The sequence below is a fragment of the Ursus americanus genome, chromosome 16, assembly GCF_024610735.1.
Source record: "Ursus americanus isolate L20-20 chromosome 16, mUrsAme1.1.p, whole genome shotgun sequence".
In the NCBI taxonomy this organism is placed as follows: domain Eukaryota; kingdom Metazoa; phylum Chordata; class Mammalia; order Carnivora; family Ursidae; genus Ursus; species Ursus americanus.
The window spans coordinates 50,420,915-50,447,871 of NC_142142.1; the positions used below are offsets into that span (position 1 = coordinate 50,420,915).

Genomic DNA, 26,957 nt, shown 5'->3' on the forward strand with positions numbered 1-26,957 from the left:
AAAGCTTTTCTAACCGATTTATGTAATCTCTACAGCCATGTAGGACTCGAAATCATGACCCTGAGATCAACACCCACACACTCTTCTGATGGAGCCAGCCAGGTGCCCCTTCCCCATCTCTTCGGACATTCATAGCCACACTGCCAGGTAGGTGTTTTGCTCCCGTTTTACAGATGAGGGAAGTGAGGCATGATACTCCCAGTTCATGAGAGGCACAGCGAATCTCTGACTGCGGACTGAATCCAGGTGCTCCAGCTACATCTCCTCCATACCTCTTGCTCTTAGTCTGGGTGGGGTGGAGAATCATTCCCTCTTAGGCAGAGGAGAGCACCTTGAATCATCTTGAAATAGGGACTGGGTTTAGGGGAATGGCCGGGGTTGGGGGTCAGGTCTAGGCTGGCCAAGAAAGACTTGTCTTTTTTTTTTTTTTTAAAGATTTTATTTATTTATGTGACAGAGAGACAGCCAGCGAGAGAGGGAACACAGCAGGGGGAGTGGGAGAGGAAGAAGCAGGCTCCCAGCGGAGGAGCCTGATGTGGGACTCGATCCCGGATCGCCAGGATCACGCCCTGAGCCGAAGGCAGACGTTTTAACGACTGCGCTACCCAGGCGCCCCAAGACTTGTTTTTGTGGTAACAACCCCACTAGGCAGGAGACCACCACATCCAGCTGTTTTCCATCTCCAAAGGAGCTAGACTGCTGGCAGGGGCTTCAGCTGTAGCAAGACAATCTGAGGAGGGCCAGAAGGCCACTTGGCCAGGCTGTGAGGTGAGGGCTTTGGGACCGGCTGCCCAGTGAGCTGGTTGCATCTGTGCTCAGAGGGCGCAAGTTCAGCTGTTTTAGGCAGCGGCTGGCCTGAAGTCCAGTGTGTGTACATATATGTGGGTGGGGGGATAGGGGCTACCCGGCCTAAGCTACTTCTCCATAGGAACACATGCAGTGTAGTGATAATGAGGATTCAGCCTTATTTTTTAGAGATGCACGCTAAAAGATCTACAGATGAAATTACATAATCCATGCAATTTGCTTAAAAAAAAAAATCCTCGGTGTTGGGAAATGGTGGGAGGGGGTATGGGAATAAAAATGAAACAAGATTGGCCATGAGTCAACAATTGTAGCAGCGAGAAGATGGGTACGTGGCGATTCATTATACTATTCTCTCTACTTTGGATATGAAATTTTCTATATAAAAATCTTTTTAAAAATGTGACAGCAGAAACACTACCAACCACCTCCAGTGGCAATAGAACAGGATGAAGCCTCTGAAATCAGACTGTCCCGCTCAAGGCTTGGGCATCTGACGTTTACCAGCTGGGTGTGTTGGACAAGTTACTTAATTTCTCTGTGGCTCAGTCTCATTATCTGTGAAATGGGGATGATGAAAATTATACTGGTCATATAGGATTGTTTCGAGGGTTAACTGAGATGACGCATCTACAGTACTTAGCATAGGGCTGGACCCGCAGCAAGTGTTCGATTATAATAATCATTATTATCAGGAGCTTGTGGCTCTGGTTATAATTTGCCAAAAGAGAAAGCTACCTTGGCTGACCCAGACAAGCAACTGACCAATTAAGTTCAGCTCCTAGGTTCTAACCAGTGAGTCTGGAAAGACACAGCCCTGGTCCCCTTGTGCTGGGTGTCTCAGATGGGTGGACGCACACCACAGAGACGGGCTCTCCTGAAACCCCACAGGGAGGCCCTCCTCCCGATGCCTGCTGTGTCCCTCTCCCTCCAGCTGGGCCCGTCCAGGGTCTTCCCAACATCCCATCATGCGGAGTTCAAGCCCACCCACATTGTGCCTTGGTTTTCTCGACCACACCTTTCTCTGACCTTAAGGAGATCTTTTTACAGACTCATCAAATCTCAGCCCCAGAGGAGATGTTAGAAGTCGTCCAGCCCAATCCCTCTGACCTGGACCATGAACACCAGGGTAGACAAAGTACAGGGCCTGGGAGTCAGGAACCCAGGGGTTAAGCCCCGCCCGAGCCCTCAGGCCATGCGGCCAGGGATGTCCTTCATCCGCCTGGCCACCGTTTCCTCCTTTGTGACACAAGGTGCTTGTGGTAGAAGGTCTCCAGGCCCCTTCCCGCTCTGACCTTTTGACTTGGCGTGTGGACCCCCCTTTGTTGCTCTCTGCGGGTCGCCCCACTGGAGTGGAGCTCCCCCAGGGCAGCGGTTCCGTGTTGGGATTTCTAGAAACTCTGGGAGCTGCCTGGACGGGTACATGAGGCACAAACTTGCTGAAAGAATAAATAGACGGACAAGATGTGGGCGGTGGCCAGTGACGGGACAGAAGGGGGATGTGGGAAACAGATCTCCAAATACCTCATCCTGTGTCCATCCCTTGGAGGTTTGCCATGCCCGTTAGTGTTCCCAAGGCGCGGGGCACCTGTTTACCTTGGGTTATCCCAGGGTTTTCCAAACCTATTTGACCATAATTTAGTTTTTGCATATGACCTATTTCCTTCTCACGACACACTTGGGGGATGTGGTGTTAGATCTATTTGCCTTTTCAGCTGGTTTGTTTAAAATAAAGTCAAGTTCAGGAGCACCTGGGTGGCTCAGTGGGTTAAGTGCCAACTCTTGATTTTGGCTCAGGTCATGATCTTGGGGTTGTGGGATCGAACCCCACGTGGGGTTCTGTGCTCAGTGCGGAGTCTGCTTGAGATTCTCTCTCTCCCTCCGCCCCCGCTCTCTCTCTAAAATAAAATAAAATAAAATAAAATAAAATAAAATAAAATAAAATAAAATAAAATAAAATAAAATAAAATCCAGTTTGGCAAAGATACTAAGCTCTCAATGCCATATGGCTGGAATTTGGGACCTTTTGCTCCCCATTCCTGCGTTCTCAGCTGAAGTCGGCCAGCCTCTCTGGGGCTGAGTGAGGGCTTCAGGGGCAGGGATAGTCTTCCCCAGTGGGTGTGTAAGTGGCACCATTTGACCCACGAGGTATTTCAGCCCCCAACATTCAGCAAGTGTGTCTAATCACACTCACCCCCCAGATCGTGCACATCAGGGCGGTGGGGCTGGGGAGACCGGCTCAGCCGTGATTCACGGCAAAGAGGCCCAGCTTTCGGCATGGCAGCCAAAAAAGCCGCCAAAGGCTCGGGCAACGCGAAAGCAGTTTAGAGACTTCTCAAGGGGGGTGATAGTTCCTGTCCTCCAGGCCTCTCACACTTCATCTGGAGTGTTGGGTCCATTTTGTTTTTAAGAGAGCTGTCGTCAAAGTTGAGTATGTGTAAAAAGGGAGACCACGAGAGTGAAGGATCTGGAAATTATGTCGGAAAAGAGGAGGTTGACAGAACTGGGCTATTTAGCCTGGTGGAGGGAAGGCTTGGGGGGAGCCTGGGGTCGCTGTTCTCCGATATTTGAAAAGCTGTCATCGGGCAGAGATTGGGCGCATCCTGGGAACCCCAGAGAGCTAGGGCAGATCGGGTTGATAAAAGAGTGTGTACGTGGTCACAGGTAGTAAAATGAGCATGTACTTCTGTGTGGGGAGGGAGCCCCTTGTCTCTGGCGGCATTCAAGCAGGGACTGCATTAGCACCTGTCTGGTGTAAGGAGAGCCCATGAGTGTGAGATGGGCCTGGGTGAGGTGAGCTCTGAGGCACTGATGACCCCTTGCCGAGTCTATGGCTGTTGGGCTGATGTAACCTGCTGTCCCCACACAATGTCCTCGTTTACCTTCGCCATCCCAGACAGCCTCCCACCCACCGCTACGTCACCCTGGCTCTGTGACTTTGACCTCCTGCAAGTGGATTTCCCTCTTCAGTGTCTGGAGGGGCTCACTCGTGTCTTCCCCGGCTCTTGGGCTATGAGAGCTCTTGGGCTCAGTCCTCCACGTTGACGAGCCCCATCATGGCGACAGGAAGGATGTTGTCCACAGAGAGGGCGTAGAGGGGATTTGGGCAGCCCTAAGCAGTCTTCCATCCCCGGGATCCTCTGCTTTGTGGACTGACAGGTTGGGGCTGTCGTGAAATGGCCAGATTTCCCAGGAAGAGGACTTTCATCAAGTCAAGGTCATTGCCCTGGGCCCAGCTTTGGCTTCCCCTTCACCATGCAGGACCATCTCCTTGGGGACCTGTGGTGTTTTTGAGGACCTTCTGTGTGCATAGCACTGTAGAAACACATGAATTACTGTCTTATGTCTCTGAGGCAAAGGATTGTGGTGGGAAGAGCCCTAGGCCAGAGTCCAGAAAACCTGGTCCTAGGCCCAGCTCCACCTCCACTGTGTGGCCCGAGGGGAGCTCCTGGGATGGGTTCAGGTGTCATGGGACCCACAACTTAGACCACTTGGTAGGACTTCTTGAAGGAAAACAGGACAAGATTATGGAACCCAAAATTAGGCACAAATGCGATTATTTCTTGAGAACAATAAAAAGAAATCGCAACAGATTACCAATCTTGAAACCACTCACAAATACTGCAAACATCACAAAACCTGGACAAATAGTAGTGTTACCTGCCCAACACACCTGTATAGTGCTTTTTTTAAAAAAATATTACTTATCACAATTTTACACAGACTAGCTTCTGGCTCGGTCCAAACATTTTGACCCGTTTTGGTGGAAAAGGGCCACCAGACCCTCGAGAAGGAAGGAGTGAGGAGCACAGCTCGCTTTCCAGGATGGAAAGTGCTCAACTACAAGTCGATGAACACATCTGTGTCTCGTGGGTCAGAAGAACAGTAGTAACTTGGTGCCAGCAAAGTTCACTCCCACTCACAGAATTTTCCTCCTTCATTTCCTCTTAGTTTGGATTCCTCCCCACCCCGCCCCGCCCCCACCCCCAGAGAGAAATGGGACCGTGAGCTTCAGCTCCACAGAATCTGGACTTCGGGGAATCCCTCTGGCTTCTCAGCCAGCCTGGGAGTCAGCAGGAGGGAGGCTGTGGTTATTTGGGGGACTCCAGGCTTGCTGGGGCTTCTGCAGCCCCTGACCAACCCTCCAGAGACAGTGACCTGAACGAGGGCAGTGGGACCCCAGAGACCCCAGCTGTGGGGCAGAAGGCTCTGGGCTTTGAGCTCTTTGTTCCAGTGAGCTTTGAACTATGACGTTACAAGCCTAACTGTCAAGACAGTGAGTGGTGCAACAGACCTGGACTTTCCCCTAGATCAGCGCATAGAATTTTGGTTTAAGGAAAGCCTGGGTAATTTAAGGACACATACTACCTTCTTATATAGACATCATTATTTATGAATTGCAATGATTCATCCCATCTCAAGAAGATAGAAATATTTTAGAGATATGTGCATGCATTTGAAGAAAAAACTGTTCATTTTGTGTGAGTTTTTTTGTGTTTGCTTCTGAGTATCTGGGTATGAAAATTTGTATCTCTGTTTCTTTGCCTGCTTTTGTATGTGCGTACGCACACACCTCCCTACGTAGGATAGGTCTGCGGCAAGTGCGTATCTGTGCTCGCCTCATCCCTGGTGTTAGGAAGGGACCTTGGTCATCATTCCAGCTCAGTTCATTTGGTGAGAAAACTGAGGCCCAGAAAGCTAAGTGACGTGCCCGAGATCACGCAGCTGGCTAAGGCGGCGGGGATGGGATCAGAGCCCAGGATTTCTGATTCGTAGTCCGGGGTTCTTTCTATAGCGTTAAAATCAATTACAAAAAAAAGGGGGGGAGATCCACATTTGTTTTTTCTCCTCTAGTCAATGAATTAGTACTAAGAAGGTCAATCCTGAATTAGCTATATAACCCCAAATGTTAAATTTTTAACACCGATCTGATTCAATATTGATTTCTTTTCTAAAAACCATATTTATAATGAAGTTGTTAAAGAATTTCAGAGCACATAGGAAGGCTTCGCTAAAATAATTATATGCCTTTGTTTTTGAAGAAAAGTATCCAAAATATATAAGCTGTTGTCTGAATTAAATAATAAACGCATCTGCTGTTTCTCATGATGGCTCTAGTCCTAATGTAACGTGGCAAAATAATACCCCCCAAATATCCATGATTGACCTGAATTGGAGAGGGTTCTCCTCCCAGTGCCTTCAGATAGCTGCTGCAGCGAGCATTGGTCACACACACACACACACACACACACTATCACCCAGTATCCTGATGTAACAAAATAGTGAAATTAATCACTGTTTTTAAATGGGTGGTGTATCCTTACTGGAAATGAATCCCACGCATTTGAGGCTTTTGTAAAAAAAAAAATAATAATAAAATTAAAGGCATCTGCATAGGTGCCAATGCAGAATTTTGGATTATGTTCAAATTGCATTTGAGCACAGGTGTGCCTGCCGTGAAATGTTTACGTTTACCTGTACACATGGATGTTCGCCCAGGCAACTGTGTTTGTTCTCACTTCGGTGTACATACATTTGTGTGTGGGTGCGAGGGCTTCTATTTAATTGGGGACTGTGAAGGAGTCGTCTCTTTTATCAAAATAAAAAAATAGCTCCTCCAAAATGTCAGCTGTGGGAGGAGAGTCCCAGGGTTCAAGGTGGGCGTGGGTGAGACGAGCTGCCCACTCTCCGTCCCCAAGATTCACTTTTTTCTTGGGCTCCCCTTGCTGGGACTCTTGCTGGCTCTGCCACGCTAGTTCCGCATACACCTCCAGTGAAGAGGGGACTTCTGAACACGTTTGAGCCGGGCTGTCATTTCCAAAGATATTTTCCTAAATGCTAAAGAGGAACAAAAGCTAGACAATGGTCCTTCCCTTGCTGGTGACCTCCCCACACCCTTCCAGCCTCAAATGCACTTTCCTTCCATGTTCCTGTGACATCTGGCCGTGTCGTAGCATGGGATACAGGGTGTCATCCCGACATCTCCCCAATCAAGTGATTCTCTCCCCCACCCCTGAGCAGAGCCAGGAGCATTAGTGACAGGTGCTTATGATGTGGGGGCCACTGGGTTTGTCTTACTTCGTCCTCACACCAGCTCCCTCGGGTAGATGCTGGGGTGGTCCCCACTTTCCAGGTGAGGGAACCGTGGCTTGGCATAGGTCATTTCCCCGGGGGAACACAGCTAGTAAATGGCCGAGTTGGGCTGGGAACTCAGCTCTGAGTCCAAAGCCACATTCCTAACCATGACATTATAAAGCCTCCTTGTGCTAGAGAGCATCACTGAGTCTGCCCCCCACCCGCCCACCCCCTGTTCCCACATCCATGCCTCCTTTTCAGGGGACAGCCAGACTGTAGTCACTGGCACAGTGAATGACTTCCTCCTGCAGGTAACACCTGGCCCTCTGTGCAGTGTTGTGGCCCCTTAAAGGTGGGCAGGTGTAACCAGCATAGAAGAAACATCCAGGTTATAGGACGCACTTCAGTAAATGGCAAAAGGAGGATCCCCTTCTCTCCTTCCAGCATGGGGGGCATAGGCAGCTCTGGTACAGCCCTGGGCCCACTTGGGACCTGTCCCCTTCCAGCAGATGGCAGCCCCTTTCATCCTGTCTGACCGAGCAGGTTATTTTAGGCCTGGCCTGGGCAGGTGCTCTGGGGCAATAGGCTTAGTTTTAAATAACTGGATTCTTCTCAGCGACTGTCTCCTTTAGAAGGGAAGGGACATGACAGAAGAATGAGCCCAGCAGGCTGGGGGCAGTGAGGGAAGGAAGCTAAGCCAGAAGAGTGGAGACATCTGGGCTCTGTCACTGCCTGCGTGACCTCAGGCAGCTCCATTGCTTCCCAGCTCTGGGCCTCAGTTGCTCTTCTATAAGGCCGTGGGTTAGCCTGGGTCATTTCAAACACCTGTTGCAGTTGGCCCCGTGTCTCTGTTCTCTGCCTGTTCACAGAGGGCGAAATCCCCCAGGAAAAAGCGTCCACTTCAGGGGGGTGACTGACATCATGAGGCTGAGAACCAGGGAGGCATCTGCTCCCGAGCCAGGAGACGTGGGTTCGAGGGTCGCTCACTTGTGATACCAACTGGGTGACCTTGAACAAGCTAAGCTTCGATTTTCTCACCTGTTTTCATTTTTTTTAAATATATCACTACACATAGCATTATTAATTTCTTTTTTTTTAAGATTTATTTATTTGACAGAGAGAGAGAGAGACAGCGAGAGAGGGAACACAAGCAGGGGGAGTGGGAGAGGAAGAAGCAGGCTCCAGCGGAGCAGGGAGCCCGATGTGGGGCTCGATCCCAGCACCCTGGGATCACGCCCTGAGCCGAAGGCAGACGCTTAACGACTGAGCTACCCAGGCACCCTTCTCACCTGTTTTCAAAGGGGCCCAAAACTTCAAAGGATAGTGTGAAGTTTACGCATAGTAATCGCAGGTGAGAGTCCTTTAAATTCTTAAAGCACGCTACAGGAAAAGTGAATGTACCTGGCAGTTCCTCCAAAAGTTTAAAAAAAAAAAACAAAAAAAACAAGGACCATATGACCCAGCCGTTCCACTATCAGGTATAAATCCAGAAGAGTTGAAAGCAGGGTCTCCAAGAGATATTTTTGCATGCCCGTGTTCATTGCAGCGTTAGTCACCATAGCCAAAAGGTGGAAACAACCCAAATGTCCATTGACAAATAAATGGATAAATAGAATGTGGTCTGTGCCTGCAATGGAATATTATTCAGCCAAGAAAAGGAAGGAAAGGCACAGGTGACAACATGGATGAACCTTGAGGACATCACGCTAAGTGAAATAAGCCAGACACAAAAGGACAGATTTTGTCTGATCCCACTTACATGAGGTACCTGGGAGAGGCAAATTCAGAGAGAAAACTAGTGATTACCATGGGTTGGGGGGAGGGGAGAGTGGGACTTGTTGTTTAGTGGATACAAAGTTTCTGTTTGGATGATGAAAAAGTTCTGGAAAGGGGTAGTGGTGATGGTTGTACAACATGGTGAAGGCCCGTGATGCTGCTGAACCGTATACTCAAAAATGATTAAAATGGTACATTTGTTATGTATATTTTAACATTAAAAAAAGCAAATGTACACTTTAATAAAAATTTTAGTTAAGATGTCTGGAGCTATCTTGGCAAAACTGGGAACGAGGAGTCCTACTTCTTCGGTCTGAACTTAAGTAAGACATTTTGAGGAAGTACATTTTCTTCCTCAGTCATAGGGAGCTAACAGTGTTCTCTCTACCTCCCTCGCTCCCTCATGCTCCCCCTCTCCCTGCACACCCCTGAGAAGTGGGCCAAAGCCAAGTGGCCAGAGCAGTTGAGGTGACCTCCATTATCCTTGAAGAGAGGAGGTCCCGCCCTGACTCCTATTCCATTCTCCGGGCTACTGTGGACCCCGTCTCTGAATCCTGGGTGGGCCCTTTTTCAGGAATTACCAGCATAAGGAGAGCTTTCTAACCATAGCAACCTTGTCACAGCAGACCTGACTGCCGTGCCTTTGTCCCCAGGGCCAAACCTGTGCCTGGCACACAGCAGGTCGTCAGCATTCATTTTGTCACTGAGATGCCCTCGCTTGAGCCCTGTTCAAGTCCACGCCAACTTTGTGCAGGTTGGTATAAGGAATAAACCAATTTCTGCTTGGTGAGAAAGCTGTGGGGGTGGGGTAGGTGAAGATAAAGGAGGAAGACCCATGAGGTAGAGCAGACATTAAACTCTTTATTGTAAATAATTGTTTAACTCAGCACAATGTGCCAAGTGCTGAAGACAACCCGCCCGGGAGCTGGGGGTGGCTGGACTCAGCTGAGGCTCCCCAGGTGGCAGGCTTGCAGAACTAGAGGGGGTTGGAGGGGCATGCAGCTTTGAGCTTTGGGGTGGGGAGTAGCTCGGGGGGCTGCCAAAGGCGCTTGATCTGGATTTTATTAGGAGCGTCCATGGGTAAACTGAGTCAGAAAGCGTCAGGAAGCATTGGCCCCAGGTGGCCGAGCCAGCTGGGAGACACAGGGCCTCCATGGCCCGAGCATGGCGGGCTCTTGGCACACGTATGACACATGTCTGTGTGCGACCACAGGCTCCGAGCCGGCGGGTAGCAGGGACCCCTCGCTTTTTGGACGGCGAACCCCGGGCCAGGGCCGGATGGCCCGGATCCCCGGCCCTGTCCCTGGGCTCGTGGGGCTGGGGGCCGGCTGCGCTCCGGGCTGGCGCTGGCGCTCACCACCCGGGGTGCCGCGGGGGGGCGGGGAGAGAGGCCGCCTAGCCCAGCCCCGCGGATGACAGGAGCCAGGGAGCCGAGGAGGGAGGAGCCGCCGCCGCCGAGCGCTGGGCTGAGGAGCAGAAAGAGCGGGGCGCGGAGTGCGGGCGGCTGGGAGCGCGCTGAGCGGGGGAGAGGCGCTGCCGCACGGCCGGCCACAGGACCACCTCCCCGGAGAATAGGGCCTCTTTATGGCATGTGGCTGGTAACTTTCCTCCTGCTCCTGGACTCTTTACACAAAGGTGAGCCCCGCGCGGGCGTCAGGGCGGCGGAGGCGGCGGGGCCGGGGTGCGCTCGGGTGGCGGTGAGGCGGGGTGCCCGGCGGGCTCCGGGTGCCCGGGGGACCGACCTCGGTGCCTGGCCCCGGGTGGGGCGCAGCGGGGGCGGGGCAGGCGCTCGGAGAGAGGTCAGGTGAGAGTGTGCCCTGGACCGCTCGGCCGGTCACCCGCGCCGGCCGTGTTGGGGCGCGCCCGCAGAGGTGGTGGTGGACTAACCCCTCGTCTCCCCGCCCCCGGCCCGGCCGCAGCTCTGCCCCGGACCCCTCCCCCAGCCCCTTGCCCGCTTCTTGCGGCTTGGCGGCGCTGGGACCCCGGGGTGCCCTCCTAGTGGAGGGGTCCTCAGGCCGTGACTGTTCTCCCGGGAGTCCTCGCCTATTCGGGCCTCGGACTCCGCGGCGTACTCCTCCTCCGCCGCCCTGCGCCCCTCCGCCGCCTTGGACCCCCCGCGCCGCACCGCATGGCGCTCATCCGCGCCTTGGCTGGAGGCAGGGCGAGGAGAGCAGGGGGTTCCGGGAGCTGGGGTCCCTCGAATGGCAAGTTTGTTCTCCAGACCCAGAGGTCGCCTCCCCCCTCCCCAGCCCCGCCTCACTCCCCCCCCCCCCCCCGCCCCGGGCACTAGCCCCGGCTTCGCTGCGCCGCCCGGGCCACCTCGGGCAGCGCGCCCCAAGGTGCGAGACTCTCCGCTTCCGCGCCGGGTCAGCCGGACATGGGGACCGTCTTCAGTTTGTGGGGGGAGGCGTGTCGCTTTCCCCGGAGAGAAGGCGTTGCTAGGGGTGGGTCCAGGTGTCCAGCATGTCCAGACCTGCTGCTGGGGCGCTGCGCACCTGATCCTCGAGGTAGCCGGGACTGGGGGGTGGTGGTGGAAGGGGGCAGACATTTCCGACCAGAGTCACCTGGCCACTGAGTCGGGACCAGGCTGTCGCTGGCGTTAGGGCTTCCAGACTATCGCAGAGGACGTGCCCCCGGGCGCGCAGATGGCGGGAGATGAGGCGGCCGAACTCCGAGCCCTTGCGCAGCGGAGCACACACGCTCGTACCAGCTCAGCTTTACCTGTTCAGCCCTCTAACTTTTCTCCTTCGCGCCCTGGGGGCGGCTTCTCCCCCCCTTGCCCCGCCGGTGGCCCTGGCCGAGCCTCAGCTCTTGACCCCTAGGCGATGGGGGAAGGGCAATCCAGCGGAGGGTTGGCGCTCGGGGAGGGGTCTAGTTTTTCCGGGCCGATGCCCCCAGGGGTCTGGAGTCTGCAACCTGCCGGAGCTGACTGCAGTATCTCGAGGCTTGGGGTGGGGGAGGAGGGTGACCCTTATTTTATTTGTAAATATCTCCCGGTTAAGGCCGGACTGAAGGCCAAGATACAGCTGGGGTTTGCCTAGAGATCGGGGTGCGGGGCGAGAGGTGGCCTCTGAATCGTGGACAAAGTAGTTGAGTTTCTCAGACCCAATGGGGCCAACTGGGTGACAGGCCAAGGCTGGTCTAGGTTGGTTAACCCCTTGTCCCCTTCACAGCACCCTCTCCTCCCACTTTAGCGGAGCAGGAAGGCTGTCTCCTCTTCAAACCTCCCACCCCCCTCCCCACACCCCAGTCTCCCTCTCCCCAGGCTCTTCCTGCCTCCCTCCGCCCCCGCAGGCTGGCTCGACTCGCAGCTTTAATTACATTAATATTAAAAATACATAAGGTGAGGAGCGGCAGCTTTCTCTCTCGCTAGTTCTCTCTCCGCCCCCCACCCCCTTTCCATTTTGTCAGGCGAGAAAGCGCAGGCCAGAGCTTCTGCTATACTCTTGCCCAGCTTTGTCCTCGGGCCCTGCACTCCCCACAGTCCCCCTCCTTGCAGAGTAGCCCATTCCCCAGGAGTGGCTGTCCCTTAGCTAATACCTGAAGGACACAGCTCTCCCCCTTCCAGAAGCCAGGCATTAATAAATGAAGCCCACGCTATTTGATAGGGAGGAAGCAGATGGGGGGGCGCCGGGTGGAGAAAGGCCCAGAAGGCGACAGGACAGCCTGAGGGGCAAAACCCTTTCCAACTTGAGAAGGAAGTTGCCACTGGCCTGGGGCCTGTGGGTAGCCTGCAGGTGCCAGGTGAGGCGGTGTCTCGGTGGCCTTTTGGTCTGCAGAGCCCTCGCGGCCCTGCCATTCAGAGGCTCCAGCATCTGTGTTGGGCGCCAGGGCGACTCGCCAGACAGGCCTTTCTTTTCCTTCGTGCCTTAATTGGGTCTTAGGTGCCAGGCTAGTCCCCGGGGCCTGTTCTGCTTGGGGTGGCATGGAGGTGGGGGCTGACAGAGGCAGCTGGGGGAAGATGTGACGCGGGGAGCGTGGGGACGATGGGGTTTGGTGTATTTTCTCTCTCGTTGCCAGTCACCCCCACGGCACCAAGGAAAATGTAAATGTGAATGTTCGAGCCTGTTACAGAAAACAATATCCTCTTGCAATAATTTGTACGTCCATCTGTGAGGAGCGGGAGGAGGCAGAGAGAAGAAAACAAGATGGGTAGAGCGTCCTCTGGATGGAATTAAGCAGTTATTGAATGTGTTTTAAGCTTCTGTTATTTCGATTCCTCTCGAAATACCTTTTTTTTTTTTTTTTTTTGATGAAGCCTGAGCTCAGACCGATTCCCCAGAACTGAACTGGGAAGGTGTTTTAATAATCGGTTATCGAGTCTCCAATAACCGGCTTATTATTGCCAAACCCATCCAGGTTCGGGCAGCCGGACGGACCCCAGTGAGGCTTTCTCCGTTGCTGCATCCAGCGGGCCAGCATCTGTGTTGCCTGCATTTGCATTTTTACTGTGTAAAAGAACAAGCTTCCGCGGCACTAAAATTCCTGTTTTCTAAAAGCCAAAATAATGGGTTACATTGATTTTTTCGTTTCCCACCCCAGCCTCTCGGACGGGGACTCATGGTTCTTCTCTCTTGAGAAGACCGAATTAAAAGGCTTCGTCAAGCCATTAAGAAAATCTCTAACACTCCGTTTGGTGTCTAATTAGAAGTGAGGGGGGGAGACAGTGGGGGAAGGTGTGTTGAAAATCTTGAAATGGCAGACACAACTTCGGGGAAGCAGGTGAAGGACCCGTGAGCCTGGGGAGGGGGTAGGTGGGCAGGGAGGCCCCGGCTGCTAGAATAACGTGGGGGAGAATGGAATTGCCATCATGACCGACAAACCTTTCAGATGCTTCGTATTTCTGGGCATCAAAGTCAGCTGTCTCTAATATATCTCTGCCGCAGCACGGGGAGCTCAATTAGACACAAAAAGCAAGTAAGCAGTTGACCCAAAGGCAGCGCTTAAGTTGAGCAGATCCCAGGAGACTGGCTGGAGAGGCTTGTTTTTCTTAGACTGAGGAACGGGGAGGAGGTGGGCAAGGGAATGGGCGTTTGGCCCAGCAATGCTTTGCTAAACAAGCCAGGCCCCACACAGGCAGACTGAGAGCCCCCAGACGGCGGGTGGGAGTCTGCCGAGAGCACCTCTTGGACTGTTGGCCTTTGACAGAGGGGTGCAGACCTCAAGCTCCATTGGCCGTCTCCGTGTCTTCAGGAACTCCACCCCTGTCACTTGCTCGGTCCCCTACTCGGCCTGGTGAAGGTAGATTTTATTTGTGGATGAACTGAAGGGGAGGGTGGATGTTCAGAGAGCTTTTCTTTTCAGGGGCGGGGATACCAGGCTGAGAGATTCTTCCCTCCCACGTGATCTTGGAAGAGGTGTTTCTTGGAGACATTTGAAGCAGTCAAGAGGAAGAACCCCCAGCTCCCAATGTGCTTTCTCAGCCCTTACCCAGTAGATCTAGCCGGGACCCAGGTGCCTGAATGGGGTGAGCCACAGGCAGCAGCGATGGCAGGGTGCCAGGAACCCAAGGGCAGGCCCTAGATTTGCATATGATTTGCATACAGATTTGCATGCTGACCTAGCCAGGCCAAGAGCCTGGCCCTCTCTGTGTGAGTAGCCTCTTGATTTCTGCCTCAGTAGCCGCCACTTTTTCCTTGCATGGCATGGGGGTGGGGCAGGAGTGGGAAGAAGGGCTGGTGTTTTTGGTAGTGCTCTCTCTTGCCTCTGAGTTTGAGGCCTACAGGGGCTCCGCGCTGAGCACACCTGGTTAGACAGCCCTGGAACTTGCTGTTGGGGTAAGACGAGTGGTGATGGGCAGAGATACCCTAAGGAAGACCAAATGGGGGTGTGGGTTGTCCCTCTTGTGCTGCAGGGAGAAGAGGGTTGAAGAGCGGGGGCATGCCTGCCGTGGGACTCCAGAGCCAACACCAGATTTCTGGAGAGTGTGTCCTCAGAATGGAGGGAGCTGTGGCTTCTGGCTGTGGTCGGAAGTGGGAAAAGCAGCAACCGATGGGCAGAGGTGTGGCGGGAGGTCTGTGGGCTTCCAGCTTTGGAGCCGGCCGTGGTCTCGGAGAGACGAGGGAAGGGCCCCTGGGCTGCTTATTCTAACATTGCTGAGGCCTCTTCAGCAGGAAGGCGGGCGCGGGGGTCGCAGAGGGAAATTCTGGAGTATTGCTTGAGGAGCAAACATTCAGGGCAGCTGGAGTGCTCCTTCCCAGGGAGCCAGGTGGGACGCCTGCAGTGGGAATGTGGCTTCGGGAATGGTTTTGTCTGCATTTCCGGGGCAGGAGCAAATCCTGCCCTGGCAGGTGCGGCTCCAAGGCCTCCCAGGAGTTTTTTTCTGCATATTTAATGGTCCTCCCCTGGCGAAGGGTGGGGCCTGGGGGCCGGCTGGAGGTAGAGAGGGGAGGGCCAGCAGGCAGAGCTTCCAGTTCCTCCATCCCCAGTTCTTTCAATGAGAGCCTTTTATATTTGGAGTTGTAAAGAAAAATAAAAAAGATCGCAACTCGCTGGTGTGGTGGAAGTTTGGAGTCAAAGCAAACCTTTCATTCTTATCCCTGCTCCGCACTTACTAGGTATGTGACTTTGGGTCTCTCTGAGCCTTTCTCCAGCTATTTAATTGGGGTTAAAGGTGATAATACACATAAAGTAGCCAGAATGTAGCTGGAACTCAATAAATGCTAGACCTCTTCTTCTTTTCCTGCGCTGCTCCCACCTTCTTCTCTGCCCATACCTCCGAATAGATCATCAGGTCCTGTCCTGAGTAGTTGAATCAATCAGCTGGAGTTTTGGCCAAGCCAACTGGCTTAGACTTGTAGCAGTAAGACTGTGTGGTGGCCAAGACAGGGGACATTGCTGCTTCCTTCTGTCGCCTAGCCCAGTAGCCAGCAGGACCCATCCTCAGCGAGATGGCTGAGGCCATGCAGGCACCTGGGTGAACCCGGGGGAAACCAACACACTCCCTTTCCCCAACCAAAGCTAAGTCACCAGTGGAAAAGAGATGAGGGCAGAGGTTGGCTCTGGACTTGGATTTGAGGGTGAGGCAAAGGCTAGTCGCTCACTTGCCAAAGGAAGGCTGGGCTTGGTTAATAAATCTCTGTTGTGGTTGGACAGAGGAAGAACTATCCTGGGTTTAATGCCATAGCGCCTGTATTAATGGGCTACACAGGGTAAGCCCCCGTACCTTGTAGCTGGGTAGATTTCTGTGTCTCTCCCTGCTGGGAGGAGCCTCGCTGTTTTGCAGGTAGTTTTGTGTGTAGAGAACACCCCTGATAGCCCATAACCTTGGGGGTCCCTGGACCACTTCTCCCTCTATGACCCAGTCAGCCATAGAGAAGCGGCATATGATCCAGAGGTCCAGTGCCGCCCACAGCAGGCCCGTGGGTGCCGCAAGTGCAGGAGTGGCTGGGGGCACAACAGCGCGTGTGTCCTGTTTAACAGCTGTTGGCCCAGTGCTGCTTTCGCCTGAACAGCATTAGGCTTGGGTACCACCCCTGCTGTCCAGCTGCTACCCCCTCACCCGCTCAGCCCCCCTCCCCATGCCCTTGCTCTCCCTGATGCGCGCAATGACAGTTTCCAAGGTCACCACCCTCTTCATTAAGAACAGAGTTATTCAAATGATGGTTGCATATCCATTATGCTGTGTGTGTGTTGGAAAGAACACTGTGGACCTAGATGACAAACTCAGCCTAATTTAGGCAAGTTACCTAATAGTTCCTATACCTCTATTTCCTCATCTGTGAAATGGCAAAATAACAGTGCCCTGACGGTTCCCTGGGGCACCTGTTACTACGTGTGTGCAGGAAGGATGAGGGGCCTATCATTGTATATCATGTGACAATGCTTTGTAAACCAAACAGGGCAACCTATAAACACACATGTAAAAACCACAGTAAAACCACTTTTAGCCTTATAAATCCTTTGCTGAAACGTGAGGTATAATTACTGTCACTTCGTCATACAGGAACAGCAAAGGTCTCCCTGTGTGTGGCTGTCTCCCTGCTCCTTGGACCCCCCACACATGGAGCATTTTCCTAGCAACATGGGGAACAGCAGACGAGCACAGCCAGGCTGGCAGGAGTCCTCTTGGAGCGGACTTGGCAGTTGCCCCTGTGGCCCCAGGGTGCAGTGGGGGTAGGAAGTACCTACCTCTGCTCCCTCCCCAGGTCCTGAGATGCGGGTTTATTCCATAGTCCTCTGGACACACATCTGCAAGGGTGATTCTCACTGCTGGGAATCCGCAGTCCTTCATGGGGAGAGCAGTAGGCTTAGAGTCCTACCTGGTGTGACCTCATTTGAGGTGACAGCCGGTACCGGAATCCAGGCCCTGGGAATGAGGCTGAGTCGGGGTTATGGCCACCTTGCTTGTGGGATGGCTTCCCAGAGCCATGGGGTCTAAGGGTCTCGGGTCTCAGGACCTGCTTTGGGGGTGTGAGAGAGAGATCCGATGACTGCCACGGGCAAAAGCTCTCCAGGTTGGAAGGCACCTTTGAGGACACAGAACCTGTCCCCTAATCAGATGGCTGACACCCCCCCCCCCCCCGGACAGCTTTCCCTCTAGAAGCTGTTCTTCCTCCCTCTGGTACTTTCGGCCGCAAGAAACACCTCCCCCTGAAGGCAGCCCATTCTGACCGCACAGTTCTGACCCTTACAGAGCTCATCCTCAGAATCTGCCAAGTGGTCTGACTCTTGGGCCTTCTAACACTGGTCCTGGTTCTGCCTTTGAGGCCACAGGGATGCAGGTGAAGCCCTTTTCCACGTGCCGACTATTTGCAGACAGATGTCTGCCCCCCACCCCCGGAGGCCGCTCCTACAGGCATCCAGCACCCCTGGTTCCTCTACTCCCTCATCAGTGTCTTGTCCTTTCTCCACGAGGCCCCACCTTTTCCACGTTGCGGGACTCTACAAGTGGGGTGGTCAGAACTGAAAGAGCAGGAGAGACACGGGTCTACTCCCAGTCGGGACTGGGGTGAATTACTCTGCCTCTCGGGGCCTCAGGCTCCCCATCTGTAAATGAAGGAGATTGGACAAAATAATCTCTTAAATCCCTCAAGCGTTAACAATCTAAATCTAGGACTCTAGGGACAACTGTGCTGTCTGAGCTGACTCCCTGGAAAGACCTTCTGGCCATAAGGGGCCTTCCCTTCCCAGGGCCTGTCTACCGGGGCTGGGAGATTAAAGAGTCTGTTTGGCTGTCAGCTGTTGGCTCATAACTCCTGGAGCGGGTGGTGAGGGGCCTTGTAGGTGGAGGGAGGACTTATCTTTACTGGGTCTTACAGGTTTCTGGTTGCCAGTTATAGGACCTATGTTTGTGCTGAGAATCTTTAAAAACAAAACCAAAAAACCCTCTGTTTCTGATGGGGAGGTGAGGGTGTTTGGAGCCGTGCTGCTCATTGGGGCAGGACTGCTTCCCCAGGGAGTTTGCAGATGGAGACTTTCTGGTCATCTCCAGGACTAGGGTAGGGGCTGCTGGCATTTAGTTGCGAGATGGGTGGGAGGGTGTCCTAGGGATAAAATGTGGGAAGCCTGGGACAGTCCCAAGTAAACAGGAGATGTCATACCCCAAATTGCTCTCCTTCACCAGAAACACCCCTCAATGTGTGTTCATACGCTGGAGACCGTCTGAGTCTAGAATGTAGTGTGCCCATTGAGAAATGCAGCCGAGGCTAGCTGTGTGAACGAACCGAGGACATTACTTGACCTAACATCCTGTTTTCTTTTTTTTTTTAGTTTCAGAGGTAGAATTTAGTGATTCCTCAGTTGCATATAACACCCAGTGCTCATTCCATCCACTAACGTCCTGTTTTCTTATCTGTAAGATGGGATCTTGCACAGTAGCTACATTAGAGGTCGTCGTAGGGGTTCAATGAACCGTAATGCAAGGCAAGGGCTGCTCACAGGGCCTGGCACAAAATAAATGCCAAAAAGAAATGGCGATGGTGACGATAAGTGGTAAAGCAGGTGTGCTAGGTTTGGGGGGAGCGTGGGCCTTGGTCCTGGCTGCTCCATCTTGTCCCGGGACAAGGACCAACTCTGATTGCCTGTAAATGCTCTGACACTGTCTGGGGAGACTTGACCTTTTCCTCCCCAGGGCCTAGACACAGAATGGCTCAAAGGTACGAACACACAAGGTTTTCTGATGCAGGAGCCAGACCCTGTCTCGTGGGTCCTGACTCGGGTTTTGGATGGACAGGGTGGTTGAGCCAAGGTCTCACTGGTGGATCTCCTCTGGACTCAGTTTTTCCAACTGTGGGATAGGAACAATCAGAACGAGGGCAAATAATATATCTTGTGTGAAAACCTTTGTGTGCAAATGCAGCGCGGTCATGAACCGGGCAAATTAACCCCAGAAACTCACCAGGCCAGATCTGCATAAAAAACACTCCGTGTGAGGCCTGGGGGCAGCTGCCTGTGGCTATCGCAATGCTTTGCTGCTATTGATCCCACCGCTATTATTTTATTAACTCGATCACCAAATTAAGTTAATTAACGTGGTGCTGAGGTCCTGTCAGCCAAGCCCATGAAAACTGGCTATTGGTGGAAAAGGTGATACTGAAGTCCGGTGTGGCAAATGCACTTCTCTCTAGGGAGCGTTACTCCGACTTGTAGGCAGAGGACCGCATGCTTCAGAAATTGTTTCCCGGCCCTCGGTGAACCTGGTAGGTAAGGATCTGCATTTTTAACCAGCCCTCCAGCTGATTACACATCCTAACATCCGAGAACGGTCTTAAGTAATAGTTGTTGCTGTGCTGTAGGTGAGAGGGGAGTATTTGTGGTGCGATATTTACCCCACAAATACCACTTGCCTGTTAAGATAATACTTGTAACAATAGCAACAAATACTTACGTGCTGCTAGGCATTTCAGAGATACCAGAAACTACCTTTTACATGAATGCATCCAACCTAACAACCCTTGAGGTCACCCCCATTTGGTGGGTGGGGGAAACTAAGGCAGACAGAGGTGACGTTTTCTTGCCTGAGGCTGCGTTGCTTGTAGGCGGTAGAGCAGGGATTCATACCTGGGGAGCCTGGCTCCAGAGCCTGTCTGGACCTTGAACCACTGTGTGAAGTGCCGGGTGCCGTGCGAGGCCCAGGGGTAGAGTGGTGAGCGGGACAGGGAGCTCACAGCCCTATGGGGGAGCCCTGCCCACTCCTCCTGCCCCTGCGGCCCTGGGGACCCACTTGCTGTGCCCAGGCGTGGACACCCCTTGCCAGCTCTTGCCCGTCTCTGGGGGGGCAGGTTCCAGGTCCAGCCCTGACAGATGCTCCTGGCTGAGAAGTTCAGGGAATGAGATGAGTAAATATTGTAAAGGAAGAGAACAAAATGACTCACTTCTCCCAGTGGAGGTGGCAAGGTGTTAATATTTCGGTCCCCTTGGGTTGTCATTTATGATGACTGGGGACGATGACGTGGGAATAATTCGGTATACACCTAGAAGGAAGCCTCAGTGGGCCAGACACCCCCAGCCCAGCCCAGGCCGGCGGGGTGGGGGCCCATGGGTGTCAAATACACGGGGTGTCAAGTTTCCTTCGCCAAACTAATCCAGATGGCCAGACGGCGGGAGGGCCAGCGCTCGAGTTGACGTGATGGATATTTACGTTTCAGTGGTGACCCTGGGGGCAGCCCAAATGCCTGGGGGCGATTTCTGGTTTAAAAATATTGCGCTGCTATTTCTACGCTTCTAATCTCCCAGCGATTTGGAGCCTGTTTTCTGAAACATGGCATCGGGGTGGTGTTCCACGTTAAACGGTAGAGAAGATTAAATGGGTTTAAGTCTGGGCGTCTGTCACATCACATCCAAGCCCATAACTTCCATTTTCTATTAAAAATCCATTTCCCCCTTTGACCAGAAGAAGCTTTGCTGTTGATCTGAACGTCTCTCTCTTTATTTATGAAGTGTTTCCCCCTCCTCTTGTTCTGTCTGTAAATATGCCTGCTTCTGTCTGCAGAGAAGAAAGGGCTGGGGCTGGGGGTGGGGTAAGGTGAGGGGGAGCAGCTGAGATTTGAGGGAGAAGTAGGAGTTTCCTGTGTGAAGAGGGTGGTTTCCAAACTGGGACTGGCTTCCAGAGAAGAAGGGGGGGGCTTCCTAAGGCCCCAAACTTTGAACTCTCCGGCATGACGACAGAAAACACTCGGGCTTGGGACCAGACAGACCCTGACTGAATGTTGGCTCTGTCTCCTGCTAGCTGTACAATCTCCCCGTGAGCCTCTTTTTCCTTACCGGTAAAATGAGACTAACAGGACCACCTTGAACCTTTGTGTGAGGGTTAAATGAGAGAATGCCCTGGAAGCAAGCAAGCAAGCAAGCCTAGTGCCAGGCATGCAGCAGGTGCTCAATCAATGTGAGTCTCCTCTCATTTGAGAACTTGGACCGTTAGCTAAGCCACTAAGCCTTCAGGGAAGTAGGTGTAAGGTCAGAATGAAGTTAGGCATAGGGCTGCAAGAACTGGCATGAACTCAGTCGCCGAGCCTGCAAACCCCCTATTGTCTTCCACCACTGAGGGGCCGACATGCCAATCCAGCTGTTTCTGCTTCTTCTCCCCAAGCCCAGACAGCACTACTGCCTGAAAGGTCTCTGTGGGGTCCCCCAAACATGCTGGCCCCATGGCTGCCACAGAGGCCGTGTTCAGGCCGGCCTCTCTTGGGGGGTGCCTTCATTTGGGTCTTCCTTCGAGGCTCAGCTGGAGTCCCCGTCCCCAAAGCTGTCCCCGGGCTGTGAGTAACTCACATGTCCCCTCAGGGGGCGCTCCTCGGAACTGGTGCTTTCCATGCACATTGCCCTGGGCTCTGGGTTAGACCTTTCTGCTCTCCATGTCCTTTACAAGCGCCTGGAAGGTGGTGTCCGGCGCCCACGGCTGTGGCTCTCTTGAGTATGTGCCTGGTGCTCTGTAACTGTCTCCTGAAAGAACAGGTCTTTCCTGGTCCCCGGGGTCGGAAGGGACCCGGGGAAGGAGAGCCTTGAAGGGTGCAGGAGTCAGCTGAGAGGAGTAGGGAGGAAAAAGGGTCTTGAAATCTGCAGGGCTGCAGAGTGGTGCTGTGCCCTGGTCACCCTTTGCTGTAGGCACCCTGGACTGCTTGGGGGTCACTGAGTCGTGAACAGTAGTCCTGTCTCTCCTACTCACACGTCCTCTTTGTGGTGAACCACGTTCTTCCACATTCTCTTTTCCCTGCTCTGCAGTCCTGGAGGGCAGGTAAGATGGTGCAGTCCCTCCCTTTTGAGAATGAGGACGTGGAGGCTTAGAAAGGCTAGTGGCTTGCCTGAGGTCACACAGCAGGTCCAGGTGAGCCCCAGGAAGGAAGGCAGCTCATTAGACTCCTACCAGGCCTCTGTCTATTGTATACTTCTGTGCTCCTCTTAGAGCTTGCTGCAGCTTTGTCCCTGCTCTGAAGATTCAAACAGGGGCCTGAGAGGGAGGGAACCCCCCCTCCCATAGAGGCCATTGCCAGACTCCATGAGGTTGGAGTGAGGCCCTCGCTACTGCCCGTTTTATGGCTGGGTGACAACATACCATTGCTGCCGTGGCCACTCACTGTCACCCTTGCACCAACCTTCATCGTGGCACGTGGCAGGATTTGAGATACTTGGTGGTCAGTGCCTCAGTTTCCCCTTTATAGATTTGCTCACTCCTTCCTCTTGGCAGGTGGGGTGAGGCTAAATTAATGTTTATTAGAGGGCTTCTGCATTCTGGGCTGACAGGTGCCTTGTGATGGTAAAGTATGAGCCCGACGTAAGTGCAAAATGCTATTGTTTTACACCTGAGGGTGATGTTTCATAATGGCAATGCACTGTCAGAGCCGTAAGCAGAAATGAATGGTTAGTCTCATCCTCCCCAGCTCCCCCAGACTCAGAAGACAGCAGCTCACATCCCAGGGTGGGAGAAATATGAGGCTACTCACCTTTTGCTATAAATCTGCTGTTTCATCAGCCCTGACAGGTGGCTGGACAATCCCAGTCAATTCATCAATTAAATCTACCCATTTGTAGTTGCTGAGAACCCTGTGTCCTTGGCTCTGGCAGGATCCACGGCTCAGAGTGCAGGAAGGCTGTTCTCATCATGGCCGGGGCTCCTGTTGGGAGCGGAGGCAGCCTGGGGAATGGGGCCCAGCTCATAGGTGGGGGTGGGGCACAGATTTCTAGCTGGGAGAGCGAGAGACTAGGACTGTGTGTTTGGGGTGGGGTTGAGATGGAAGGAAGGGTGGGGAGGCGTACCCAGCCTGGAAAACCAGATTTTGCGGTTTGTCTTTAGCGTGGTTCACACAATAGAGTGGCTCCATCCCTGGGCCTTGAAGTAAAGCCATGCCGGCTCCGTCCCAGCACCCGGACTTACGCTGTATTAGTTTGGAGAAGTTAGTGAACTTTGAGTCTTAATTTCCTTATCTGTGAGGTCAAAATAACATTAATACCATCCCCTAGGGAGCCATGAAGATTAAGCGAGAGAACCTCTATAATGGGTCTAGCTCCAAGCCTGGCCTATAGTTAACAGGGAAAGCCGTGGTAGCTGTTTTAATTGCTGGCGGTATCATACATCATAAATATTTTCTTACCCTGTTCTTGAATCTGATAATTCCTGAATTCCTCTCTGTCAGGAATCTTTGTCATCTCCCCAAGTCCATTTGTCAGGCACAACGTAGAGTCTTTCTGTACCTTGATGGATTTTGGTTCGCCCAATCCATAAAGCTGCCATGGAGAGGGTGTCTGATTAACTAGGTTGTCTCAGGAAGCATCCAGAACCCCAGAGTGATGTCCCTGTTCCCACAGGCTAAGCATTGTCTGAAATGTCGAGTTCAACAGTGACCCCTCCCCCGAGGAGCGTGTGTATCTGTGTGTGCAGAGAGATTAATCCTGTACTTGGCCATCTAAATATGGATGTTGGTGGCCAGGTGATGTCTGAGGAAGGTGAAAGCCCCCTTTTATTATTGCAATGGTTACAATCACCTAATTGTATAGAAGTGAGACTCCAGGCTTAGATTGCCTGTGTCTGCATCCCTGACCCCTCACTCGCTGGCTGTGTGGTCTTGGGTAAATTACTTTGATCTCTCAGTGCCTTACTTCCCTCATCTGCAAGCTGGGATGATAGTAGTCCCTACCACGTAGGGTTGTTGGAACGTTAAAAGAAGTCGTGTAAGTAAAGTGCTTACAACAGTGCCTGGCATGTAGAAGATGCTTCTCAAATATTTGTTGAATGAATCTCAATAAGGTGAGCAGGCCCATGGAAAGGGAGCCTGGGAAATTTGGGTCCTAAGGGAAGCCTTCCTAAGCCTCCTTTGCTGACCCGTGCAATGCTGTGATTTCATGATCTCGGAGAAAACCCTAGCCACTGTGAGTTAGGGTCCCCCTCAGAAGATGCGCCACTTTCTTGCTTCTCAGAGCAGGCTTGCTCACCCACCAACACGGGGACTGTCACCAGGGGAGGCAGTGTGGGGAGGAGGAGGGAAAGATGAGACCGCTGCCTCCCCAAGAGCCTTTCAGCCGCTAAGGGTGCGGTGCCTGGTGGGAACAGCAAATGCATTTGCTGCCAGGAGGCTGCCCCTGACACCCCAGCAAGGAGCCCATGAATGTGTTTTCCAGCACTGCTGCTAATGGCTTCATCATGGCTTTTTATGAGATGATGTGAATTGCTCTGACCAATGAGGCTTAATGGCGTCCCTCAACGAGCTGCCCAGTGTATTCTCCCTGGAGGCTCCGCTCAGAGTTAAGCTGAGAATATTAATACAGTCCGGATGCAGGCCTTCCTCCTTCTCATAAAGTTGTGGAAATTGAGGTCAAGTTGGGTCCCCTGCAACGTTCTTTAAATAAGCAGCCGAGTGGTTTGTTTGCTCCTTGATCTTCCTGGGGGAGAGGGAGGGGCTTGCAGCTGGAGACCTGGGACTGGGCCCTCTCTTCTTCCGGACTATCCCCACTGGTTCCGAGGTGGCCCTTCTCAAGGAAGCAGGCTCCTTAGCAGGGAGGTAGGGCCTGATTCCACCATTCAGGGCTGTGGCCAATCAGGCAGGAGAGGCCACGTGCCGGTGTGAGAGTTGCAGACAGCTGTCCTCGCGGTTGGGTGGTCCTGCCCCAGTCAGGCGGCTGCAGTCCTGAGCATGTTGTCCCGCGTGACAGGGTGCTGTGATGGGAACGTGTCAGAGAGTCAGAGATGCGTGAGGTCTTTGCAGCCCTGTCCATCCTGTCCCCCCCATTGCCCCCCCTCCGGGGGGGGGGGCATTTTATAAGCAAAGGAGCCGAGGAACAGAGAGAGGAAGTGTCACCACGGTCAGTCCGTGTCAGGGCCAGGTTTAGAACCTGGGTGGGTCTCTTGCTTCCCGACCCAGATCTTACCCAGCCACAGTACCGCTGGTCTTCATTGGGCCCTCTGGGGCTGGGCCTTTCCCAGACGGCCTCCACAGGTGGAAGCCTGCTCTCAGGGTCTCCTGTAGTTTTCCCTGCTCCAGGCGAGCACCCTCCTTCCTCTCGCAGCATGGTCTTGAGACCCTTCACCTTTCACCTATGGTGTGATAGAACGGGCACAAGGAGCCTCACTAGGAGTGATGGGTTCAAATTCCAGGTCTGTAGCTTATCAGCTGGGTGATCTCTGGCACCTGCCATAACAATTCTCAGCCTATACAAGGGAATGATTTAGAAAAAAAAAAAAAAGAGGTGATGCCAGCTCCTCTCGAGGTTGTGCGGATGAAGGGAGGTAATGGTTGTGAACCTACCTGCCTGTAGCAGATGCCCGATAAATGCTTATTATCTGAGCAATTTCAGTGTCTCTCCTAATGTCAAGAGTGGATACCAATGGTGGATCGTGGCTTCAGAGCCTTCGACCTAGCAGAGTGATGGTCAGTCTCTTCTCCGTGGGCTTGGCTTGGCACGGGAAGTGACTTGTTTTTAATTTTGCCATTCTTGTGCTAGGCTGGAAGCTTCTATGGGGCAGTAACTGTCTCCTATCTACCTGTGCCAGTGGCTGGGGTATAGTCAGCGCTCAGTAGGTGCTTCCTGAGTGACTGGTGTTTGAACTGTGAATGGGGGTGGGGCGAATGCCTCAGTGGCCTGGGAGGTTATTCCCAGAACGCCACTAACCCAGCCTCTCCTCTCCCTTTCCCGGCAGCTCGCCCTGAAGATGTCGGCACCAGCCTCTACTTTGTAAATGACTCCTTGCAGCAGGTGACCTTTTCCAGCTCCGTGGGGGTGGTGGTGCCCTGCCCGGCCGCGGGCTCCCCCAGCGCGGCCCTTCGATGGTACCTGGCTACGGGGGACGACATCTACGACGTGCCACACATCCGGCACGTCCACGCCAACGGGACGCTGCAGCTCTACCCCTTCTCCCCCTCCGCCTTCAATAGCTTTATCCACGACAATGACTACTTCTGCACCGCGGAGAATGCGGCCGGCAAGATCCGGAGCCCCAACATCCGCGTCAAAGCAGGTAAGGGCCCAGCCACCTGCTCCCTGCGGGGGAGCGGGCTGAGCCCCTCCTCTGAGGATACGGGTGTGTGGTGCTCAGGGGAGGGGCGTGGTCCGGCTCTCAAGGAGAGTTTTCTAGTGCTTTGGAATCTGAGCTCCCCGCTTAGCGCGTGTCCTTGGTCAAAGAGAACACTTCTGCGAGCCCGCGCTTTCTCCTCTGCGAGGCTGACGCTGCCCCGTTCACCGCTCCGTGCGATGGTTAACCGAGCTAGCGCTCCTTCAGATCCCCTGTTCACGTCAGTGCTTGGTTCCTGGAAAACACACCCAGTGAGGCTCTTTCTCTTACAAACCCTTTAGAAAAGTGTGCATGTTACAAGTAGATAGCTTGGTGAATTTTCACCGTCTTTAATATCCAGATCAAATGCACGATATGAGCCCCTCAGAAGCCCCCTCATGCTCTTCTCGGTCACCATTCCCCCGGGGGAAGCCATTGTCCTGACTTCTAACAAAACAGATGTTTGCCTATTTTTGTACTTCGTATCAATGGCGTCCTACAGTATGTATTCTCTTGGACCCCTAGCTCACTATTATGTTTGTGGGATTTACCCCTCTGTACATCATTGAAGGGGGTTGTTCATTGTCATGGCTGTGTAGTTGTTCTATTGTTCAACTCTACCATGTTTATTTACCCATTCCGCTTTTGATGGGTCTTTGAGTATACTCTATCTTGTGAGAACGGGAATTTAGGTAAAGTTCATGATGGAACATTTAAGCAGTGAAGGATTTTGGTCTTTGGAAGGGTCGGTGGAGGCAAGGATATAAGGGTTTTTCAGCTGTTGTCTTTAAAGAAAATAGAAAATCTCATTTCTCAGGGTTAGGTCAGGAGTCAAGGGAATGGCTTGGATCAGTTCCTCTTAATTAGGATGTCATGATACACT

The 26,957-nt window shown here is 53.0% G+C and overlaps 1 protein-coding gene across 1 annotated transcript in view; it reads left to right on the plus strand.

Annotated features, from left to right (window-relative positions):
- Positions 1-10,067: 10,067 nt before the first annotated feature.
- Positions 10,068-26,957, plus strand: part of DSCAML1 (DS cell adhesion molecule like 1) — a 337,921-nt gene continuing 321,031 nt past the window's right edge. Inside the window, exons 1-2 of the mRNA XM_045797864.2 lie at positions 10,068-10,290; positions 25,724-26,041. Coding sequence (XP_045653820.2) covers positions 10,068-10,290; positions 25,724-26,041 — 541 coding nt within the window. The remainder of the gene's footprint in view (positions 10,291-25,723; positions 26,042-26,957) is intronic.